The 20537-nt window shown below is 35.0% G+C and overlaps 1 protein-coding gene across 2 annotated transcripts in view; it reads right to left on the bottom strand.

Moving 5' to 3' along the window:
- Positions 1–347: 347 nt before the first annotated feature.
- PDHX (pyruvate dehydrogenase complex component X) overlaps positions 348–20537 on the bottom strand; it is a 78676-nt gene continuing 58486 nt past the window's right edge. The window contains exons 8-12 of one of the 2 annotated variants that reach the window (XR_013829575.1): positions 12651–12709; positions 9297–9455; positions 6816–6880; positions 3327–4362; positions 348–2235 (exon numbers count right to left, since the gene is read on the bottom strand). Coding sequence is in view for 1 of the 2 variants with exons in the window: in XM_079930553.1 (XP_079786679.1) it covers positions 4104–4362; positions 6816–6880; positions 9297–9455; positions 12651–12709 (542 nt within the window). In the remaining variant the exon portion in view is untranslated. The other variant, XM_079930553.1, reaches the window with a different exon arrangement.

The raw sequence follows: 20537 nt of genomic DNA on the forward strand, positions 1-20537 counted from the left end.
GTACTAAAGACCAGTAGCTCCATTCGATAAGGATAGTAATTTATTAAGTAAATAATAAATTATAGCTGCCTGATAAATGCCATAAGTGTAGAACAAGTGCAATTTATGTGATTAAAAATTTAACATATTCATATAATACTTCACGCTTTATAAAGTGCTATGACTAATATAATTTAATCTGACCACAGTAGCCTTATCTTTAAAAGACCTATTTTTTTAGTTATAGTAGTAATTTCATAGACTAAGAAATTTCAGAAAAAATAAATTACTTTAGGTGTGAATAAAGGAAAATCATGACTAATTAATGATTTTGCTATAATTTCTCAACTTTTAATAAAAGCCCAAGTTTCTCTTAACTGTATATATCATATATAGAAGAGGTTAAATTAGAGGTTTAAAAAGTAGCCACTTTGCTAGGAAGAATAAGGTTGCTTGGATTTGTTGCAAAAAATATAAGTAAGTAAATGTGAAAGTAAACTTTGTATGGTCAAAGAAATAAAAGACTGCCACTAACAGAGGCAAATGGTTTTTCAAAATACATCTTTGTACCCTACAATTTCAATTCAATGGTGTCTTCAATATTACAAGTCTAGACAAACCACACCTTCCTTCAGTCCTCCCCGGCCCCATCTCTTGAAATCAACAGACACTAGAAAATAAATTTTAAAAATCCACAAAACTATTTCAAATGATTTTATTAGAAAACTGTTGTGTTTCCCATTTACAAAAAGCTTAAATGTTTCCTGAAATATACCACTTGCTGTACATAACTTATCAGAATCTTAACCTTTTGTACACTGGTGATGGGGGCCATGGAGGGTGGTGTTTTGGACTGGGAAACTGCATCACTGTTGCTGCATTATCCGATAGCACACACCAACCCCACATATATTCATAATATACACAGCAAATGAACATGTCGAATATTCTTAAGTTTCTCCCATCTTTAAAGCCCCTGACCTGGTACAGAATCTAACCAATGGACACTTTCATTATAGCAAAAGCTTCCAGCTGGTCCTGCTGATGGCTGTCCTCTCCATTTTGACCTACCTTGCATATTGTGGCCAGATTAACTTGAAAGTAATTCTGCCCTGTTACTGCCTTTTTCAAAAGTCAACAAAAGTTTCCCATTAATAACGTCACCATTTAAAATAATGGTTAATTCTTACCAGCAATATGCTTGGTTCTTTCATTTCCTCACTTCACCTGAGAAAAAGTCCACCATGATGCAATGAGTAATAAGGACAAATTTTCCTTGAAAACTGAGAATTGTCAGTTTTATTTTTCTCCCACACTCTAACTACAATATATTAACTCACAGCACCACCTATCTTTCAATAAAAGGTTAGGAAACTAGTTTTACTTTTAGCATAATGCCCAAATATCTGGCCTGTACAATTTAGTGTGAAATTAAGTCTAAAATGCAGGAAGGAAAAAAAAAAATCTGAAAATAGAAGTTCCATTTGACATGTATATAAAACACTTATACCAGTATGTATCAATTTCTTAGTAATGTTTCAAACAAAGGAGTCTGGCCAGCAGTATACTGAAGATTTTAATCTGCCACAAAATAGACAGTGAACTGTGCCTGAAGATGTTAACTCGAAGTCGCAATCAGGGAGAAGCAGGGCCGTTTTGACTTATAAATTTTAATATTCATTGATATTTTCATGCCCAAGCGTTAACTAGAATGTGTGTTGCCTTTTCCTTAGAAGTCTTCCCAACATTTTGGTCATTTTCCTTGTTTAAATAAGAAAAAAAAAAAAAAAAAGGTATAAAATTTCATTTTCATATGCTCTCAGTGTGATCCCTATCAGTACTACAAGTAAGTATAAATTTATAACGTGGAAGACAGCCTGCTCATACAGCACACAGTTCATCCTCTGTTTAAGGATCCCAGTCAAGACACCATACCCCTTTCTCAAATCAGTGTTATTCTCTGACCTCACGCTGCAACAGAACTATTTTTAGAAATGACGATTTTCTTACATAAACCTAAGCAGTATAGAAATAGTATAGAAAATATTTTTTGGTCAGAATGAACGGGCATTTGTTCCAACAGCTGAGAAGTCAAACCATGAAAAGTCAAACCATGAGAAGCAACTGATTATATGAAAAGCCTGGCTGTGATGTCCATGAAGAATTAAAATGTCTTGAATTTACAGAGCATTTCTCCTGTGCAGTCCATGTCAGCTCTGTAAGGCAGGCAGGGGCGGGTATCACCACCCATTTCACCTACAGGGAAACAGATGCACTACAGTTTAAGCGTGTCAGTCCATTGGAAAAACAGAACTCCAAGCCAAGGGTGATTTACAGCTGTCTCACGTTCTATTGCTCAGATTTAAAAATTAGAAAAAAAAAATTAATAATTTCAGTTAAAACTGATTGAAAATAATGTAACTCATGAAAGTTATTTTGAAAACAGCATTTGGTTACAATTTTCAGTAATATGACAAAAGTTTTGAAGACTATTTTTAAAGAATAGCTTGTCAAAACTAATTGGATTAAGCAACTTCTTAGCAATTGATATACTGGGGCTCTTAACTATTTTAGAAAGCTCTTTTGTTAGAGCGTAAGTAGTTCATCATGTCATAGCATACAACTTGTACCACATAGTCTTTCTTCTGGTGATTCTCATCAGCAGAGAGTAACACGGCTCTGTGACTAGTTAATTAAATCACCATCCAATTCCAGTTACAGTTAGCTTGTCAGTCGTAGCAGAGTTGTTAAAAGAGAGAAATAAGCTCTTCTAACCTTTACAACAATTAGTCAAATTTTCATATTATCAATGGAATAAAAAGGATAGTTCTCACCTGCTTCACAGGCCTTCTATTCTTTCTGAGGTTTTACATTTCACATCCATTTTTTCCTAATGTCATATTACAGTTGACCCTTGAACAACGAGTTTGAACTGTGCATGTCCACTTACACGTGGAGTTTTTTCAGTAAATACCTAGTATAGTACTACCTGATCCCCGGTTGATTGAATCCCCAGATGCAGAACCATGGATACGAGAACCAACTGTAAACTTAAACGCAGATTTTCAACTGCTTGGGATCAGCTCCCCTCACCCTCACAAGGGTTAACTGTGATTTTAAATTCCTTCTCTCCTCCTGCAGAATCCCTTTTAAGCTATTCCAGGGAAATTACTAATATACATCCAGGTACTAAACTTCTGTGTCATGACATTTAAAATACAATAGAAATTTTTATATTTTCTCATATTTTATTGCACAGTATAAACTTGATTAAAATGCACTAAGTAACAACATGTGTTTAAATCAACACTAACTTAAAATGTTAGGTAGGAAATAGCATAACTTACTTTAATATATCCCAACTCAGTATGAAGGTGAGCAGTTTATTTCTGAAGGTTTAGATGTTTTCACTGTAGTTTATTATCAAAGCAAACAAAATATTTTGGTCTCTTTCTTCAGCTTTGATTCTTTTTAATTCTTCTTCTTTAGTTCACAGTGTCACAGAAGTGTAAAATAAGACTGATAGAAACCACTCTAAAACATATGGCTTTATATACATAAAAAATTCAATAATGTTGCCACAACCCCTAATACAGAGTGACTCTTATTTATCTGCTAGTATCCAGAATAAACTTCTGTACATACTAAATTGTTCAAGTACATCTAGAGCAGTGCTTATAAAAGTGACGTCCCACTGCTACATTAATGGGCATCTCTTTGAAGACCACTTCTAATTTCAACACAATTAAGGTAGAGTTCTAAAATTTTTTGCTTTTACAACTTATCATACATCCTCAAATATTCTAAAATGCTCCAATGAGCCAAATATCTAATTTAATTTACATCTAGCTGAACATCCCTTTTGTACAGCACCAGTGGTTAAATTAAAAATGCATCTGACTAACCAAATGTTCTCTTCCTTCCATTAGTTACAGTTTGTTATTTATTTATATAACTCTGAACCCAAACTGAAAATGAAGACAACTCAGGTCAAACTCTTTCACCCTAAATAAACATTTCATTCACTTTACACTTAAATACCTAATTGTTTTCCTATAGTGTATGTTTCTCAGTAACAATGATACAATTAACTAAGCCAAAGACCAACTTCTCATCTTTGAGGATTAGGTAAGTCGGATAGGATTCTCCAGGTTTGCTTTAAAACTTTCCAGAAACCTGGTAGCCAGTTCATCATCTACCACTCGGCTGTCACTGGACATTGTGACCGTTATGAGCTGGTGTTGCTGCAGTTTGGCATTACCCTCTTCATCCTGAGCGAGCTTCAGCACAGGTCGGAATCTCCCAACAGCCAAAATGCAGGCCTGAGGAGGGTTGATCACTGCAGTAAATTCATCGATGCCAAACATCCCCAAATTGGAAATACTAGGGGAAAACAAAAAGCTCTGAAGATGGCATGTCCTTAATCAAAGAACCCTTTCCCTGAGTCATATATTTTTACTTTATTAAAAAACTGTGCCACAGAACCTTATTCCAAGTTACTCAAAGACCAAAGACAAAGAATACCATTTACAGTAGGATCAAAAAAGCAAGTATCAACACACAAATATTGTATCTAATATAAACATTTATTCAGCATTGAACTCGAAGTCCTAGGCAGAGGAATATGGCAAGGAAAAGAAATAGAAGGTATGAAGACTAGAAAAAAGAAATTAAACTTTATTATTCACAGATGAACTGATTGTGTACAAAGAAAATCTAAGCCTCTATAGATAAACTAGTAAGATTAATAAATGAATTTAGCATAGTCACTAGATAATAAGTCAATATAAAAATTTATATCTATATACAAGTTGCTTTCATTAGAAAATAATACCATTTACAATAGTATACAAAATATCTAGGACTAAATCTAATGAAACATATATAAGACCTCTAAACAAAAAATTATAAAACACAACTGAAAGAAATCAAAGAACAAGTAAACAATGGTTTATACCACGCTCATTCACTGGAAGCCTCAACGCTATAAGGATGTCAATTCTCCTTAAACTTAAATTGATCAAACAATTCAATGCAATCCCAATAAAAATCTGAGCAAGATTAGTGTGTGTGTGTGTGTGTGTGTGTGTGTGTGAAAAATGACAAGTTGATTCTAAAATTTATTTGGAAGTACAAAGCCAGGAAAGACAATCTTGATGGTGAACAAATTTGGAAGACTTTCATTATCATATATCAAGTTATAGTTTGCTGGTATTAAGCAAGGGAAGGACAAACAGGTCAATTGAAAAGGAGAGAGAATACAGAAAAGGACCAAACACACTTGGTTACCTTCTCAATGCTACAGAGAAGTAGTAATCTTTTCAATAATTGAGGCTTAGTCCATTAATTATCCACAAAGGGGAAAAAAAAGAGAATCGTGACCTTTACTTCCATATCAAAGACAAAAATCTAATTTCAGATGAATTGCAACCTACATGTGAGAAGTTACAAAGCTTCTGAAGCTAACACAGAAGAATAACTTCATGACTCTGGGATAGACAATAATTCCTAGCAGAAAACAAGGAGTACTAACTATAAAGAAAAATACTGATAAATAGGATTTTATTAAAATTCAGAACTTCTGTTCATTAAAAAACACCATCAAGAAAGTTTCAAAGGCAAGGTACAAAGTGGGAAAGGTATTTCAAATAATATATATCCTATAAAAGTCTGTGTATCAGGAAAAAGGAACTACTATAAAACATTTTTAAAAATAGACACAAGACTTCAACAGGTATTTTATCCGATGAGTTACCAGATACCCAAATGGCTGACAGATAAATGAAAACAGTATTCAACATCATTAATTTGCATTTCTCTGATCACAAAGAGTACCACTACACACAACAAGATTCATTAAAATTTAAAACCTAATAATATTAAGAGTTAACAAGAATATGAAGCAACGGGAATTCTTCATACACTGTTGATGGAAGAAAAAAATGGTAGAACCATTTTGGAAAACTATCTGGCAGGATCTACCAAAGCTATAAACCCAGCAATTCTACTTTCAGGTCTATACAACAAAAATATGTACATATAGTCACCATAAGACACTAACAAAAATGTTCACGAGCACCAAACTGTAAACAACACAAATGCCCAACAGTGAAATGGACACTAGCATATTTATACAGCATACTACAGAATACTATAACGCAATAATAAATAAATGACTGCTTCACACAACTACATGCATGGTTCACCTCACAGACATTAATGTTGAGCGAAAGAAGTCAGACACTGAAAAATATGTATTTATGTAAAGATCAAAGTTGGCAAAACAAGAACTTCGGTGATAATTTTCAGAATCATGGTTACCCTCAAGGGGGTGAGAATTAGGAAGGGTAAAGGGAGGCTTATGGGATGCAGATAATGTTTATTATCCTGCTTTGGTTGGTTACACAGCTTTCTTCACTTTATAAAACATTGCAGCTACACTCTGTGTACTGTACTGTAAGTTATAAACAAAAATAGAGCTGATAATAACTCAGGAGTCTATGTGTTAATATTTTACCCCAAAGGACCTTAAAATAAATCACAAGTAGAAAAAAAATAGTTGACGTTTATAAATCTATTGTATGTCAGACCCTGAATGTCATTCTATGAACATCTAAATGGGTTAACTAGCTAACCCTAATGGCTTCCTACTAGCTTTGATTCATATCAAAGACTAACTGTCTGAAGAACATTTTCACATATTCTCTTGTCTAAATAAAGTATGATATTTAGCTTAAATTTTTAAAGAAATGCTTCAGAAAATAAATGAAAACAGGTTAACAAGGACTTCATAAGTCTTATGTCTGATGCTACAAATAATTAAGTTTAAATTTTACCTAAAAGATCCTCCTTGGTATTCTTCAGGTAACAATTTTCCATCTCTAGCTTTCTTTGATAGAGCCTGAGAAAAATACAAACAGAGCATGACAACCAACACTACATTATATGGCTGATTTTGTCACTTAAAAATATGTTTATAGGGTACACTCTCATCTTTGATATGCCTTGACCTGACTTTATAAGAGACTATATATACATACGTGTGTGTGTGTATATATATATATATATATTTTAAAATTATATATATAAAATTTTCTCTAACACACTTAAAAAAATGAGTAAGTTAGAGCATAGATAATCCAAGAAGCTATACACATGTGAATCAGAACTCTAGAAAAATCATTTCCCTTTAAAAATTCTTCAAATATTGGAATTACCTTGTACACTATGCAGAATGTTTCAGTGGTTTTTATATATACAGTGAAGTATTCCATTTTGCCTATAAAATTTTTTCTTGTAAGACAAAGTATTAGAAGAGCCTTTCTTGTTACTCTAGTAGCTTTTAAATAAATTATTCAACGGCAACAATCTCACAACCAATGCATCGATTTTCATTTCAGTGTTTGCTTCTTTTTCACCCATAACATATATATAACTTCAAACAGTTGTTAAAAAAACCAGAGAATTTTATAGTTACTTTTCAGTATTATATGCATCTTCTGTATTGTTAGTCTTTGCAACTGATTTTTAAATGTCTGTTTAACATTCTAAATACTGCACCTGCCACAATTTAGTCATTTTCCTAGTGTTGTAATTTGGTTCATTTGTTTCTTTTGAATTCCTTCATATAAATTCTCAGAAATGGAATTACAAAGCCCTAGAAAATGAACTTTTTTTTTTGGTTCTTGATCCTATAGCTAAAACATTTCCTGTGAGCTAGTCTACCCTGCTACAAGGAATGTAAAAATGTAGTAATTTCACTACACCCTTGACAAAACTGATGTCTAAAACCTTAGAGCGAAAGACAGATAACACTCTGAGAGCTATATGAGGAAAAGTAGTTGAATTTCCCTCTACTTGGAATTAACCACACATCTTAATTTTTATTTTTCAATGCTTCAAAAGCAAGGGGACAGAGACTGAGTCTTTACATACGAAAAATTAATGAAGAATTACTTTATGAGGGGGACAACAGAGATAAGCTACTGTCATTGGGTAGATGATATAAATCTGGGGTTTACTTAATATTCTATATTGTATAGCTAACAAAAGGTACAATTACAATCCCCACTGAAAACTACTTAATTTTGAACCATAGATGATTTAATTTTTGAAAAATAAAACATTCTTTAAAAATCAAAAAAACGATCTCAACATATCACTGTGACTTACTGCCAAATGAATCGATTACAGATTTATATTATTTGGATATAGTTACTTACAAAACTATTTAGATCCAGAATGAAAAAAATAAGAGATGAATTTAGACTTGTATAGTCCTTGGAATATTAGAAGTAGAGAGGACAATCTACAAATGCATTTCTCCTGCCTTAAGCAATATAATAACTTCACATGATCTGAACAAGCACGTATCACATGAACTTTAAAAGGCATTTCTCTAAAGGCAGATGATCATAACACATCCTGATGAGTTACCAGGCTACAACAAATAAAAAACATATTCATTAAAAAAAAACAACAACAACAGATGATAAGCACACGTAATAAATACACTTTAAGAAAATCTCTATAGACCCAAAACATCAGCAGGATATTCCTGTCAACGAATGCCTAAGAGTGTGGAATAAGAATAGATTCTGATGAGGATCATTGGTTTTGAAAGTAACTAATTCTCACTGGTATTTCCCGGGAGTGTGAACGTAAAAATCAAAGCTCATGTTTCCTGAACCATCCAGTTGACAAGACATAATACAAGCTGACTAGCAAATACTTCTAAAATATATCACATGCCTTACTAATTTATTCAACAAATTTACTGGGTACTAAGGAGCTAAACTTTGCCTCTGCCTCTTAAAACTGTTGAAGCTGGCCTACTGCCTGCGTTCTGCCATTCAATGTGATGTTTTTGGTGAGAGCCGACTCTTCCATATTGGACCCCAGGAAAAAGAAAGCGTTTTCGCTTCTGGAATACCAAGTACTTCTAGTGGTCTCGACTGTAGAGAGGAAATGAATAAACTTCTAAGAATAAAATGCTGTGAAAAGTGAGGTCTGTCCATTACCACTTTGATAGAGATATAGTTTCAGCTTTAATTTTAAAATTTATCTAAAATACCATCTCTAGAGTTGCATTATAGACTTTGGGAAACAAAGCAGCCAACTTGAACACAGCTGGCCTTAACTTGTACACATGTTATTTCTGAATTTTTAAATGTTAAATGTTCTTAAAATGGGTTGTACCTGGATAAAAGCTTAAAAGTCTATATACGTAACTGATAAGCACTTGGAAACACCAGAAATATACATTACGTACATGCACATGCAAGGATCTCACAGCGTGGCAGAGTATGCTAACCTACCTTCACAGAGTCAGCGATCTCTGGCAGACCCTTAGCAGCAGCATCTTTGATGACTGGTGTAATTAACCCTTTATCTGTTGCCACAGCCACTGAAATGTCAATAAAGGGCAGTTGCTTTGGGCTCTCTCCATCCCAGCTTACATTAACACTCGGCATTTGCTAGAAAGCAGAAGTAGAGAAAAATGTTGCTAAAGAAGTGGCTTTAGACCAAGTTTGTTATGGAAAAATAACTAACATTATTATGTAGTTTTGAAAGGGAATATAGCTAGACTGAAGGAAATAAATAAAACTTCGATTTGAAAAAAGTGGTTTGGACCTCTATATTAAATATCTTTTATGTTTGGGAAGAATAATTAAACATACCATCCTTTTTGAAGCAAGCCTGAGGAAATTCTGATGATGTACACATGTTTTGATCTCTTTATATCATGGTTAAGAAAAGGGCTTCCTTTGTTAAACCTAATTGCTAGGAAGTATTTAACGTTTGTTAACCTTCCTGTCTCATATGATGACCGACATGATCTTGAGGAGAAGAGGGGAGGGCAGAGGGGTAGTGACATCCAACCACATTACTTCTATGGCATGAGGAAGCCTGACTTTCTAGTGCAGCCCTGGGAAATATTAGTAGGCCCTTAATAAATGACTTCCCTATTTAAGAGAGATTTCCTAGGCTTCATAAACATATGCTACATACTATATATGAGCATGTATATATTTAATATACATACAACTACACTGAGGATGAAAAAAACCGGGAGATGACTAAATGCCTGGAAACAGTGTGTATTGATAATGTTGCCAGACATCACTGGAGAAAATGATGCTGAAAAACAGATATCAAAAACTAATTTCTCTTCTCAAAAATTCATTGCTTTCTGCAGAGTGAGACCCAAGCCTCCCAGCATGTCATTTAAGCATGGCAATCCACAATTTGATTCCATCCAATCTAATTTTGCTCCTGACCACTCCCCTAAGATGAATTTCCACTTTACTCAGGCTTCTCATTCTTATGCTACACTCATTTCTATTTCACCACTGTTCAACTGCAATTTTCACTTCTTCTTTCAAGGCTCAACTCTTTCATTCAACAATGCCACTGTGTCAAAATAATAAAGTCCCAATCTCCCAGAAGATTTTAAATTCTTCATGGACAATGAAGTAAAAGAAGAAAACAAAACAAAACAAACAAACCCTCACAAATGAAGAACGTCTGGCAAATAAATTTAATTAGAAAGTTATGTAACAAAAACCTCTAGGATAAAGCCTAGGTTGTATTCAAAGGAAAATTCATCTTAAACTTTCTTATTAATAAAAAATAATTATAATGAATTACACATTCAAGTTTCTAACAAGATATTTCTAACCAAAATAAACCTAGGGAAAAGAAGGAGGGAACACATAATGAAACAATGTAAAAGGAGTGATAAAGCAAATATGCAATAATAAAAGTGAGACAGTTCAGAATAAACCCAGGCATTGAGGACATTAAAATAATTATAAGAAACAAATTCAAATAACTCTAGGCTAATAAGTTTGGAAATCCAGGTGAGATGAATGATTTCCTGGGAATATGTAAATTTCTAAAATTGATTCAAGAAAAAGCTGAAAACCAAACAGCTTGATAATTATAGGGGAAAAAAATGGGAAAGCTGCCAAGGCCCCTTCCTCAAAATAGCACTAGGCTCCGATAGTTTTACTGGTCAATTCTATAAAACTTCAAGAAATACAAATCTTTGTGATACTGAAACAAGCACAGAGAAAGGAAAGGGAAAAACACAACCAAATTCATTTTATGAAGCAAATGATTTAGAAAAAAGAAAAGTCTGAAAAAGCAAGCACACAATTTAAATTACAATTACTTATGGTTTCTGATACAAAATTATAAAATGAAATCTTAACAAATAGTTAATGGACCACTAGAGACTCACTTGAAGAAGGCAAGAATGATTCATAATTAGAAGATCGTTAATATAAATCAAAATATTATTTGGTCCAAAGAGAAAAAACATACGAACACTGAGATACCAAACGACTGAAAAGGCATGCCTTTAAAATTCTCTATAGTTGTGCTCTCCAAGAACTAAAAATAAACTCCTTACAAAAATACTTTAAATACAGCACTTAGTAAGCAGTGATGCAGAAAATAGCGTAGTTATAGAAAGAAGGCATGACAGCAAATGGTGCTGAGCAGGGATTCAGGAAGCCTGGGCTTTGGATTTACATCTCCAGTCGGACACCTCACTGAACTGCAGGCTCTGACGTTCACCTGCCTTCCTGCCACCCCACTGGGACACTATGAGGTTTCCTGAACTTACTTTGTCCAAAACTGAAGTCTAGATTCCCTGCCTCAAACCTGCTCCTCTCCCAGTCTTAGCACATGGGAAATTCCATTCCTTCCACTGCTTGGACCAAAACCCTTGTCCTTCTTTCTCTCACATTCCACATCCAATCCACCAGCAAACCCTGGTGGTTCTGCCTTTGAAATGTAACCACTTCCACCCTTGCCTCTCCGCAAGCTGTGTTCCACACAACCGCTGCAGCAGGCTCTCCTTTTTCTTTTTAAAGTTTTAAGTCAGATCATGTTAATCCTTCGCTCAAAACCCTCCAAAGACTTCCTTCTCATTTGTAATAAAATTCCTCCTCCTTCCCATGGTCACCAAGGCCTCGTGTACTTCGGGACCCCCTTAGCCCCTCTCCCTCGTCTTTTTATGTTTAATCTCATCTCTTACCCTCCTAGTCTCACTAATTCCACTCCAGGCACACTTCATCCCCAGCACCATGTCTCTGGGTGACACGATCCACTCCTCACAGCCTCTGTGTTTGCTGTTCCCTCTGCCTGGAGCATCTTCTACCACATCTCTACATGGTTTTCTCCCTCTCTTTCCACAGGACTTGTCTCAATTATCATCCTGCCAGAGAAGCCTTCCTCGGCTAACTTTTGAAAATAACACCTCTAGTTCTTCTGTTCCCTTAACCTGCTTTCTTTTTCTCCTCAGCACTTTCACTATCTGACATATATATTTGTTTGCCTCTCCCAACTAGAATATAAGCCCCATGAGAGCAGAAAATATGCAGGCTTTTGCTCACTATTATATCTCTAGTATTTAGCACATGCTAGGGGATCAATTAGTATTTGTAGAATAAATGGTCTTTATTCTGCTGTAATTAGTTGTAAGCCTTTGTGATTCTCAGTTTCTCCATCTGCAAAACTGAGTGAGATTAAATAACAGAATATATTTAGCATTAAAACTGTAAAATTTTTGTCACTTAAAAATAAGAGTTCTATTTATTATCTAAAATCCCAAGATGTGAGACTACTTTGGAAGCCAAAATTATTTGGGGTTTGCTACTTACTTTAAGGGTAACAGCTGCTGCCTTGATGATAAAATCGTTTACTGATACTTTGATGTCATCTGAAAGAAAAACAAGTGTATTAAAATTAATGTTCATAATAAAACTTTTAAATTAACCATTATGATTTCAAACTTTTAAATTATGGACTGCACTGACAAACAATGATAAAAAATATTACAGGTTTTGTTCGCTTAGTCATGGTTCCTCTGAGTAGAAAAACTTGCATTATATGAGGTCCTGGATTAATATTAACCATGAATATAAAAGTTTTCTCCTGATCCTGATTTACAGTTCTTTTAAACTGCTCAGATAGCATACACAAGAACTTAAAAGACACATGACAACCATAATCAGAGAGAAAAGATCCAAGTTCCATGTCTTGAAAAAGACAAATGGTCTGTCCATGGCATATATAGTCAGGAAGTTTACAAGATGATTCATTTTTTTCCCACATCCTTTTCAAACGTCCGTATTCTGTGTATTCTTTATAATACATGGATTATATTAGAACAGTGGTAGCTGTAGTCACTTTAAAGAAACAAATTTTAAATAGCGTTCAGAGCGGGGATGTTCAGAAATTTCTTTTTACTAACAAAGTGTACAATCAATAAATTTAAGATCACTGCATTAAATAAGAGCTGCTTTTTAACTTAACAAAACAGGATATAGCAAATGCCAAAGATGAAGCAATGCTGGCGTGGGTCTTAATGCAATGAATAAAATGAGGTTCTCTGTCTAGTTTTATGGTGAATCCATTTAAATCAATTTCCTTCCAGTATAATGTTTTAAGATAAAGCTGGGGTCCCCTCCCTTCCCAAAGAGCTGATCTTAATGAAAGCATTTGGTTTATACCTCTGCTTTTCCCAGTGCGTATGAAAGTGTTGAAAATGTAAACTACATTTGATTCTTTATTGCAACGGCTTCTATAAAAAGACTTTAAGATGGTATCTAGTCAGTTGATGGTATGTGGTAGGATACACAAATCCTGTTACTCTACTATGATGGAATTTTACATGAATGATATCTCATTCCAAAGGCATGCTAAGATTTCAGAAAGGGATTAGATGTATTACCATAAACCTAACTACTATCAAACTGTCATGGTAACTGTCAGCTGCTCTTCTAATACACAGCTCTTACAATTCAGATTTCCTGAAACACAAGCATTTTTGTTTGTTTAAAACTCCTCTGGGAGCAGAAAAACAAACGGATTTCCAGTGCTTAGAGACTTAATGATACCCACATACAGAAAATTTGGTCTGCATAAATTCAAATATGCAGACAGAATATTTTATGAACACACTCTGCTTACCTCTCATGCCTCCCTCTGCCTCCTTCTCACTTTACCTACTATCCATAGGTGTCCACAGTGAAGACTTCCCAAACCATTTACCAGCTGATGGTTTCCAAATCTACTGCCCAAGTCCATAGGCCTCACTTAAAATTCCCTGCCCTCATCATACTCCTACATTTGACCACTTTCTTCATCTTGAAACATGTTCTCTTTCTGACTTCTGTGTCACAGACTCTCCTGGTTTTATTCCACTCTCTGCTTACTTACTTTCAGTCCCTTTCTCTCAATGTTGACATCTCGCCAGGTGAGAACTTTCAGTTTGATACCATTTATATGATAATGATTCCTCCAAATTCTATCTTGAATCCTGGTGTATCTGGAGCTTCAGACTCATACACCCTCTTTCTCACATGACATTTTCTACTTACGAGTCTGATAGGCATCTCAAATCTAATATGTGCAAAGGAGATTTTTTTCAAGTTCCTTTATTTTAAAATAAAATTTAAAACTTACAGAAAAGTTTTTTTTGCTTTTTTTTTTTTGTGGACATTTTCAAACATACAGAAAGACCATTGGTAACATTTATTAAGAAGAGAGTAGGAAATACATTGTGAGGGAATATCAAATATTCTCCTTTGCATACTGGTACAAAACAAAGTGTGGAACATACTTATAGAATGTTATATACTATAACCTTTAATGTGGGCCCTTTGAAGACTCATCAAAAAATCCCTAATTGAAAGGACATACCAAACCTGGTCCAGGCAAAGATACTACACCAATCCATACCTCCAATGAAATAGTACTTTTCCTGCCTCATGAGAGGAAGGAATCAGGAAAATTATTCCCACAATAACCTCTATATCATAACTAGCAAGTATGATTTGAAACCTGTAAGGGGAGCTTTCAGGGTTAACTTTTTGAATATTGATCACTCTGTCTAAAACAGCTTTCCATTTAGTTCCTTGGACTATTAAAATCTGTCAGGTTTGAAAGCCTGTACCTATACTGATTTTTCAGTTCTGCTTTCACTTAGGATGCAGAAAGCCACAAGAGAAAGTTGTGCCCATCCAAATAGGGTGGGAGGAAAAGCAACATAAACTACAAAATCATAACTTTCTTGAGCTTATTAGGGAGCTGAGGTTACATCTAAGCGTTACAATTATGTCTAACATTTATAATTAGAGTTCCAAGGAGAAAACACATGAAGCAGAAGATATAGTTAAAAATAACTGTATCTGGGAGTTTTCCAAAATTAATGAAAGACAACAAACCACAAATCCAAGAAGCTGAGAGAAACCCAGACAGGATAAATGCAATAGGGAAAAAACAAAAAACAAAAAATGTTAGGCATATAATAGTCAAGCTGCTATTGGAGAAAATCTTGAAGGCAACCAGAGAGAAAGAAAACATTATATACAGGGAAACACAGATTAAGAATGGCAGCAGATATTCTGCAAGTCAGAAGATAATGGAATGGTATCTTTAAGTAAAAATACTGGGGGAAAAAAACCTATTTACTCAAAATTTTATACCCAGCAAAAGAATCTTTCAAAAATGAAGGAGACACACCCATTAGAATGACTACTATCAAAATCACAGAAATAACAAGTGTTAGTGAGGATATAGAGCAACTGGGACCCTGATTTGCACTGATGATAAGAATATAAAATGATGCAGCCACAAGAGAAAACAGTATGTGAGTTCCTCAAAAAGTTAGAGTTAGAATTACCATATGATTCAGCAGTAACACTTCTGGGGATACAACCACAAGATCTGAAAGTAGAGATGCAAAGAGATACTTGTACATCCATGTTCACAGAAGCATATTCATAAAAATCAAAAGATGGAAGCAACCAACTGTCCATTGACAGATAAATGAATACATAGAATGTGGAATATACATAAGATGGAATATCATTCAGTCTTAAAATGGATGAAAATTCTAACATATGCTCATTGTGAATGAACCTTGAGAACAATATGCTAAGTGAAATAAGCCTGTCACAAAAGGACAAGTACTGTATGAGTCCACTCAAATGAGATACAGAGTGGTCAAATTCACACAGAGAGTACAATAGTGGCTGCTCGAGGCTGAGGGGAAAGGGGAACAGGGAGTGACTGTTTAACAGGTATAGTGCTTCAGTTTTACACAATGAAGAGTTTTGTGAATAAGCATGGTGGCAATGGCTGCACAACAATATGAATGTACTTAATACCACAGAACTGTATACGCAAAAATGGTTAAGATGGTAAATTTTGTGTTATGTATATTTCACCAGAATTCATAATTCAAGGGATGGAAAAAAATGAAGGAGAAATAGACTTTTCCAGACAAAAACTGAAAGAATTTTTTGCCAGCCAACCTGTACCACAAGAAACATTAAGAAAGTTCTTCAGGCAGAAGTATGATAGCAGATAGCTAGCACTCTGGTTCTGTACAAAGAAATGAAGAATGATGAAACTGGTAAAAATACATACAAGTATAAAAAGACATTTTCCCCCTCATTTTTAAAACTTTAAAATATAGTTGATTTGCTAAAGTAAAAAAAAATTATACATATATTCTGCTGACATCATATGTAGAAGTAAAGCATAAGAATAACAGCATAAAGGATGAGGGAGGGAATACAGGCATACTGTAAGGTGCTTACATTATACATGAGGTGGTGCAATAAAAATATGAAGGTAGATGTGATAAAGAATTATACTGTAAACCCTAAAGGAACCACAAAAATAAACAAACATGAATAAATAAATAATGAGAGAGGAGAGAGAGTAAAAAGAAATAAAATGGAATCATAAATAATCCAAAATGAGATAAGAAACAGGAAAAACAGGAAGAATGATGGGACAAAAACAAAGGACAATAAATGGTACAAAAGAAAATTTTACAAAGGAAAAACAAATCATTAAATGTGAATAGTTTAAATCTTAATAAAAAGAAACCACAGGATTGGATTAAAAAAGTGAGAACCAATTATATGCTGTCTGCAAGGAACCATCTAAATACAGGCATACCTCATTTTATCGTGCTTTGCTTTACTGCCCTTTGCAGATATTGTGATGGGGTTTTTTTGTTTTTGTTTTTTTTAACAAATTGAAGGTTTGTGGCAACGCTGCTTCAAGGAAGTCTACTGGTGCCATTTTCCCAACAGCATTTGCTCGCTTCATGTCTCTGTGTCATATTTTGGTGATTCTCTCAATATTTCAAACTTTTTCATTATTACTATATTTGTTATGGTGATCTGAGATCAGTGATCTTTGATGTTACTATTGTAATTGTTTTGGGGTGCCACGAACCACACACATAGAAGGTGAACTTAATTGATAAATATTTGCGTGTGTTCTGACTGCTCCACTGACTGGCTGTTCCCCTGTCTCTCTCCCTTTCCTCAGGTCTCTTTATTCCCTGAGATTCAACAATGTTGAAATTAGGCCAATTAATAACCATACAATGGCCTATAAGTGTTCAAGTGAAAGGAAGAGTCACACATCTCTCACTTTAAATCAAGAGCAAAAAGTGATCAAGCTTCGTGAGGAAGGCATGTTGAAAGACAAGGTAGGCCGAAAGCTAGGCCTCTAGTGCTGAACAATTAGCCAAGTTGCAAATGAATGCAAAGGAAAAGTTCTTGAAGGAAATTAAAAGTGCTGCTCCAGAGAACACATGAATGATAACAAAGCAAAACAGCCCTATTGCTGATAGGAAGAAAGTCTGAGTAGTCTGGATAGAAGATCAAACCAGCCACAACATTCCCTTAAGCCAAAGCCCGATCCAGAGCGAGGCCCTAACTCTTCAGTTCTGTGAAGGCTGAGAGAGGTGAGGAAGCTGCAGAGTAAAGTTTGAAGCCAGCAGAGGTTGGTTCATGAGGTTTAAGGAAAGAGCCATCTCTATAACATAAAAGTGCAGGGTGAAGCAGTAAGTGCTGATGTAGAAGCTGTAGCAAGTTATCCAGAGGATCTAGCTAAGAACATTAAGGAAGATGGCTACATTAAACCACAGATTTTCAATGTAGATGAAACAGCCTTCTATTGAAAGATGTCATCTAGGACTTCATAGCTAGAGAAAGTCAGTGCTGGCCTCAAAACTTCAAAGGATAGGCTGACTCTCTGGTTAGGCAGCTGGTGACTTTAAGTTGAAGCCAGGGCTCATTTACCATTCCGAAAATCCTAGGGCCCTTAAGAATTATGCTAAATCTACTCTGTCTGTGCTCTATATATAAATGGAACAAAAAAGCCTGTATAACAGCATACAGTTTACATACTGTTTACAAAACAGTTTACTGAATATTTTAAGCTCCCTGTGGAGACCTACTGCTCAGAAAAAAAGATTCATCTTAAAATATGATTGCTCGCTGACAATGCACCACGTCACCCAAGAGCTCTGACGGAGATGTACAACAAGATTAATGTTGTTTTCATGCCTGCTAACAATCCATTATGCAGCCCGTGGATCAAACATAATTTCGACTTTCAAGTCCTTGTAAGAAATACATTTCATAAGGCTATAGCTGCCATATATAGTGATTCCTCTGATGGACTTGGGCAAAGTAGGTTGAAAAACTTTGGAAAGGATTCACTATTCTAGCTGCCATTAAGAACATTTGTAATTCATGGAAAGAGGTCAAAATATCAACATTAGCAGGAGTTTGGAAGTTGATTCCAATCCTCATGAATGACTTTGAGGGGTTCAAGACTTCAGTGGAGGAAATAACTGCAGATGTGGAAGAAACAGCAAGAAAACTAGAATTAGAAGTAGAACCTGAAGATATGATTGAATTGCTGTAATCTCATGATAAAACTTGAACAGATGAGGAGTTGCTTCTTACTGATAAGGAAGGAAAGTGGTTTCTTGAGATGGAATCTACTGGTGAAGATGCTGTGAAGACTGTAGAAATGACAACAAAGGATTCAGAATATTACATAAACTTAGTTGATAAGCAGCAGCAGGGTTTGAGAAGATTGACTCCGCTTTTGAAAGAAGCTCCACTGTGGACAAAATGCTATGAAACAGCATCGCTGCTACATAGAGTCGTTTGTGAGAGGAGAGTCAGTCAATCAATGTAGCAAACTTCACTGCTGTCTTATTCTTTTAAAAATGCCCACAGCCACCCCACCCTTCAGCAACTCCCACCCTGATCAGTCCACAGCACTCAACATCAAGGCAAGACCCTCCACCAGCTGAAGGCTCAGATGGTGGTTAGCATTTTTAGCAATAAAGTATTGTTAGACATAATGCTACAGCACACTTAACAGACTATAGTATAGTGTAACATTACTTTTATATGCACGGGAAAACCCCCCCCCAAAAAAGTGTGACTTGCTTTATTGAAATATTTGCTTTATTGTGGTGGTCTGGAACTGAACTCATGATATCTGTGAGGCATAAAGATACACATACATTCAGAGTAAAAAGATCTAAAAAGACATAATATAAAAACACTAATCAGAGAAATCTGGAATGCCTATACAAATATCAGGCAAAGGAGGTTTGAGGATAAGGAATATTATACCAGGAACAGACAGGACATAACATGATGGGTCTATTCACCAAGAAAACATAAAAATCCTAAATGTGTATATGCCTAATAACAGACCTTTAAAATACATGAAGCAAAAACTGATAAAAACTAAGAGGGGAAACAGAGAAATTTACAATTATAATTAAGGATTTTAACGCTTGTCTTTCAAGAATTAATAAAACAAAGAGACAGGAAATCAGTAAGTTTACAGAAGGTAAGAACAATAGTATCAACCAACTTCACCTAACCAACATTCATAAAACACTCCTCAAAAGTAGGACACACATTCTTTTCAAGGACACTAACCTTTGTGCTCCATTGCCTGTGCTTAGTTGTGCTGGCTCTGCATCTTTGTAAAAGAATATTGCCTATAGCCTGAAATATACATAATAGCCCTTTCTCAATGCTCTGCAGGCAGAGGCTTGAACTTTAAAGGTGTAACACTTTTCCATTCACATAGAGATAAAAAGTTGCAGAGCAGAAAGCAATTGCCTTGTTGGAGGTTTACAGGAACTTGTGACCAGACCCACCCTGGCACTGTAAGAACAAAGGATTCCAGCACCAAAAAGACTGCAACAACCAGTCACATCCCCTACCCTTTTAGTATAAAAGAAGCCTGAATTCTAACTCGGGTAAGATGGTTCTTTGGGACACAGTCTGCCATCTTCTTGGTCTGCTGACTTTCTGAATGAAGTGCTATTACTTGCCCTAACATCTCGTCTCTCAATTTATTGGCCTGTTGTGCAGTGAGCAGTATGAGCTTGGACCAGGTAACATTATGACTATAAAATAAATCTCAACAAACTTAAAAAGATTTAAATCATACAAAGTGTCTCCTCTAAACACAGTGGAGTTAAACTAGAAATCATAAAAGAAAGAAAACTGAAAAGTCCCTAAATATTTGGAAATTAAACTTATACTTCTAAATAACTGATTAATCAAAAAAGAAATCACAAGGGAAATTCGAAAACATCTTGAACTGAGTAGGAAGGAAAGTAAAACATGCCAAAATTTATGGGATACAGCTGAAGCACTGCTTAAAGGGAACTTAAAAGTATCATATGCTTACGT

The sequence above is a fragment of the Stenella coeruleoalba genome, assembly GCF_951394435.1.
Source record: "Stenella coeruleoalba genome assembly, chromosome: 8".
Classification (NCBI taxonomy): domain Eukaryota; kingdom Metazoa; phylum Chordata; class Mammalia; order Artiodactyla; family Delphinidae; genus Stenella; species Stenella coeruleoalba.